Consider the following 5,266-nt stretch of genomic DNA (forward strand, 5'->3'; position numbering starts at 1 on the left):
TATTCTTCAATTGTAATTCTTAACAATTGTTACCCGTATTCTATAAGAAATATTGTATTTTTTGTTTTTATTCTTCAATTGATTGTTCAAGAATTTGTTATTCTACAAGAAGTTTTTAAAGTCATGATCAAGAAATAGGTTCAAGAATATTTTTATTATTTATGGTTCAAGAATATTTTTATTTTTGAATATACTCATAAACATATTCTGGCAGAATGTCCGAATTAAAAGAATTATAATTCGTAAAATCGGATTTTTAAAATTAATAGAATCTATGATCCGTTAAAATATGCAATTTTCCTTTATTAAATCTATATTAATTGACTAAAATACCCTTGTAATTAATTTAGATGATATTTTTCAATTATATTTAATTCAATAATATATATTAATCACTTTCTTAAAATAAATAAAATTGATTGGCCCATATTTATGCATACAATAACACAATAATTACTTTAAATAGAATAATCTAAGCCTATATATATATATATATATATATATATATATATATATATATATATATATATATATATGTCACTAACTTATACATATTTTACACGTACATACATATTCATATACCATCGAAACTCATTACAAACGACATTATTTTATCAAACAAAGTTAATTTTGGAACCCAAACGACATTATTTTATCAAACAAAATTAATTTTGGAACCCCAAACTAGTACGAGGCCATGAATCCCTTTACGGCAATCCTAAATCCGTTATGTCAGTCCCTAGCTCTCTTGGCCTGAATAGGTTAAAAGCCAGGCTAATGCTCTCTCCACTTTGTAACCATTTGTGTTGTTTCCCTATCTAATAGTATTTTTCATTTTAATTGAAGTTGATGTCTAAGAGTTGTTTTCAAATTAAAGAGTCAAACGAGAGTCATTCATAGTAATAATATATCTCCTAGTTTCACAGATTTTATTTTTTAAAGAATTAATTTTGCAAATTCAGAAAAAGCTAACGATGCAACTTGTTGCCCGTTTGCATTCCGTCGATATGTATTGACTTATTTTTTGTAAAAGTAAATATCTAAAAAAATATCTATGAAATAATAATGAATAAAAAATATTTTAAGACCGGTTTTAGCCTATAGAGACATATTAATGCCTATATATAATAGTATTTTTTTGGTTTAAATATCTACTACGAAAAATTTTAAAATGACTTTTTGAACAACTACCTACATCAATGTTTTAAAAACTGGTTTGAATCGACCGGTCGAATCGGTTGGATCAGGAATTGGGGGAGGTGGAGGTTCAATTATCACCAGTTGTACGTCGATTTCTGAACCGGATTGAACCGGCCGGTTTTTAGAAAAACCTGGTTGAATGGTCAAAGTAATTAAACCAGTTAAACCAAATAAAAATATATGGAAAAGAATCATTTGCATAATAAACTTTGATGATTTTTTTTTCAATTTTATCTAGTTTTCTCTAAATAAAAACATATGGTAAAAGTTATTAGTTTTTTTGATGTGTTTGTATTCATCTAAAACTATATTTTGTTTTGGTATTATATTTTATTTTCTTTCTGACGTATATGGATTGATGTAAAAGACTAAAATTTATGGTTATGTGTTATTTTAATGTATTTGAATTGATACACAACTTATTTTTATATGTATTTTTAATGTTTGAACTTGTAAACGTCAAATTCATGATTTATATATGTATAGAAAAATAGGAAAAAAATGTAAATTATAGAAACCGATTAAGCCGACGGTCGAACCGGTTAAACCGGATACCGGTCACCATACCGATTCAACTAAAAAACCGGTTTTTAAAACATTGACCTACATCAACAAATTTTGGCCGTATTTTTTTTCGAAATATACTCATAAATTATTGAAGAAAATGCATTCGAGCAAACCATAAAATATTATGCTCATTGTACATATGGGCTTTATAAATATGAATTGAAATGATCACCTGAATATTAGGGAACTAGAATCACGAATATGATATGAAGAAAAAACAGTTAGTTCACAATTTCAACCTATCATGCAATCACGACGCTCTCATGCATGGGAACAATTCCCAAATTAATGTAATTCTTTTTGATAATAAGGAATTGCTGCCCTAATTGAAGTACAAGCCACCAATTTCGATAAGCTTCTTAATTATCAAGTTAATATTTTTACACCATATAAAATATAATTACCCTGACTTCCTATAAGTAACAACCAAGCGACGTTACCTAATTTGCGCATACTACTTTCAAACTTGTATTGTAACATATATATATATATATATATATATCTCTCTCTCTCTCTCTCAAAAAAAAAAAAAAAAAAAGAGCGATAATTCAAGAAAATATGGGAGCACCACAAGATTGCTAGGAGGCACTGAGCTAAACTGGTGCAAGGTAGCGGCTAGTGGCACAGGGATAACCATACTTGCCCTTCAAGTCTCAAAACAACCGGATATCACTATTCTGAAAAAATCCCTTCACAAAATCCAGAATGACCATCCTATCCTCAATTCCATGCTATACAAAAACACCTCCACTGGCTCAACGTCTTTCATCATCAACCCTCCTATCCCTCACCTTCGCCTAAATATCATCAACCTCTGCACCACCTCCGAACTCCTTCAGACCCTCATGAGCTCTGGCTCCAACGCTTCCCTGTCGCCTTTGCAACTGATTCTCGAGCATGAGCTCAACATCAATGAATGGTCCACTATTGCTACCCGTTCAATGTGCATGGGAGGGTTCTACTTATGGTTTGTTAACTTGTACACCTTGCCAGACCAGAAATGGATTCTTGTGTTGCGGTTGCACACCTCAGTGTGTGATCGGACCACAGCAGTTTCATTGCTCAAGGAGTTGAGTGAGGCGCTGGGGGAGAGGGAGGGAGGAGGGTATAAAGACGAGGGTAATATGGGAATAGAGGAATTAATTCCAAGTGGCAAGGCAACGAAGACGATGTGGGCACATGGGAATGATATGTTGACACACTCAGTCAACTCATTCCGGCTTTCAAATTTGAAGTTTAAAGATGTGAAAGGGCCTCTACATTCAGAAGTAGTGAGATTGAAAATGAGCACAGAAGAAACTCGGATGATATTAGCTGTAAGTTGGATTTCCATTTGACAATTTTAATTAGAGCATCTACAATGATGAGTTCAATGGGAGGGTTGAATGAGATGACAAGTCTAGTTGTCATTCAATGGATAAAACTCTACCATAGTGAGATGCCACATTGACATTCAATGGATTTGGAGTTCAATGTCCATTGAACTTCTCAATGGAAAAAAGAAAAGTTTTCTAATTTTAAATACACACTATAAATTAGTTTTTTTAACTTTCTATTGAACTTTGTAGAGTTCAATGCATTAGGAAAAAATTGATTGAGTTGTATGGAATGTAGAAAAATGATGTGACAATTCATCGAACTGTATGGAGTTCAATGCATTGTGGATGACCGTTAGTTAGTAATGTTAACATGTAAACTTGTAAAAACAAATAAAAAATAAAAATATTAAATATAGTTGTCAATCTTTACGTACTTATGATAATTTCGTTCATTTCATAGGGTTGCACGTCAAGAGGTATCAAATTATGTGGAGTATTAGCTGCGGTGACACTACTTTCCGTCTATTCCTCCAAACGCCGCCCTAATAACAACAGCCGGAAAAAATATGGTGTGATTTATTTAAATGATCGTCGCTCATATCTCCAACCACCACTATTTCGCCATAATTTAGGTTGGTTGTTTCTGGATAAAAACATGCCACCGAACATACATGTATACAGTAGTAACTATATATATCTTGATTATGGAATATTTTCCTCATAGAAATACTAACTAATCATTGCTGAAAGTTTGAAATTCTAAGAGATAGATCACCTTTTATCAATCCTACATTTGCCATTTGTTTTTCAGGATTTTACCATTCTGCTATCAGCACGATTCAAGAAGTTAAACGAGGGGAAAACCTTTGGGACTTGGCAACAAGAAGCTACATCTCATTCGCAAGCTTAAAGAACAACAACAAACATTTCACAGATATGGCTGACTTGAACTTCCTCATGTCCAAGGCTGTAGACAACCCTAGTTTGACACCGAAGTCATCCTTGAGAACTGCATTGCTAACGGTGTTTGAAGATACTGTTATTGAGACGACTACTGAAATGAGACAAGATCTTTTCCTAGAAGACTATGTTGGTTGTGCTTCAGTTCATGGAGTAGGCCCATCCATCGCCATTTTTGATACAGTAGTAGATGGACAATTGGACTGTGTTTTTGTTTACCCTTCACCACTTCATTCTAGGGAGCAAATGCAAGAACTGATTGCTAATATAAAAATTAGTCTTGTTGACGGTATTAAAATGGAGGAAACCCTTGAAATCTAGCTTGGGTTGAATGATTTACATATAATTTGATGGTTGGTTTACATTAAATATAATTATATATTATTTCTCATGTATATTATTAATATTAGTTAATTCATATTTCCAAACTTATTTACACCGGATAAATTGGATTTCATTAAAAGTTAATTGCTTTGTGTGGAGGATCTTTAAAAATAAGATTCCCATCTTTTCAAACTTATTGAAACGTGGGATAAATGTTTCATCGAGCTTGTGTCATTTCTGTCTGATCGAGGAAGAGAGTCTGTATCGCGTTTTCTTTTCCTGTAGTGTAGCTTCGAAACTATGCGAATGGCTGGTGGAGTGGTCTAAAGTCCTCCAAACGCAACCTTGCTCTTGCTCTGGTCTGCTTGACATGTTGAGTTCGGGGGTTGATAGTAAAACGATTCAAAAGAGTTACTATGCTTATGGCTGATGATGTTAGTATTAGCACTTTTAATTGGATAAAAAACAGAGCTAAGTCGTATAAGCTTGATTGGTATATGTGGTGTATGTCTCCTATTTCAAATGTTTTCTTGTAATTGGTTTGAGCTCCTTACTTAAATCTTTTGTTTTTTTTGTGCTAATGAATTTTGTTTTCCGTTCCAAAAAAAAAAAAAAATTAATTCATATAACACATTTGGTGGTGTACAAAAAGAAGATAAAAAAACCAAAGAGGAAACCACAACTAAGGCGACACTTTCGGACACCTATTGGATGTTCATCGAAAAATAACCACTTCAGAAAGGCATAAAACACAAATTTTGTTTTTAAATTTTTGTTTACTTTTTTTTTTGAACAATGAGGTGTCTACGGGTCCGTCCTCCATATCAACAGAGTTATGTAACTTCTTCTAACGATGGATTACCTAGAAACAATAACAAACTCGTGAGTTGGCTGCC

General features: G+C 32.6%; 1 protein-coding gene across 1 annotated transcript; it reads left to right on the forward strand.

Annotated features, from left to right (window-relative positions):
* Nucleotides 1-2,293: 2,293 nt before the first annotated feature.
* LOC145162459 (uncharacterized) lies at nt 2,294-4,397 on the forward strand. The gene is made up of 3 exons (XM_079081603.1): nt 2,294-3,083; nt 3,547-3,718; nt 3,898-4,397. Exons 1-3 carry the CDS (start codon nt 2,496-2,498, stop codon nt 4,365-4,367), a joined length of 1,230 nt encoding a protein of 409 aa, XP_078937729.1. The 5' UTR covers nt 2,294-2,495; the 3' UTR covers nt 4,368-4,397.
* The last annotated feature ends 869 nt before the right edge of the window (nt 4,398-5,266 follow it).

The sequence above is a fragment of the Lactuca virosa genome, chromosome 3 (assembly GCF_052849685.1).
Source record: "Lactuca virosa cultivar CGN04683 chromosome 3, Lactuca_virosa_CGN04683_v6, whole genome shotgun sequence".
Taxonomy (NCBI): domain Eukaryota; kingdom Viridiplantae; phylum Streptophyta; class Magnoliopsida; order Asterales; family Asteraceae; genus Lactuca; species Lactuca virosa.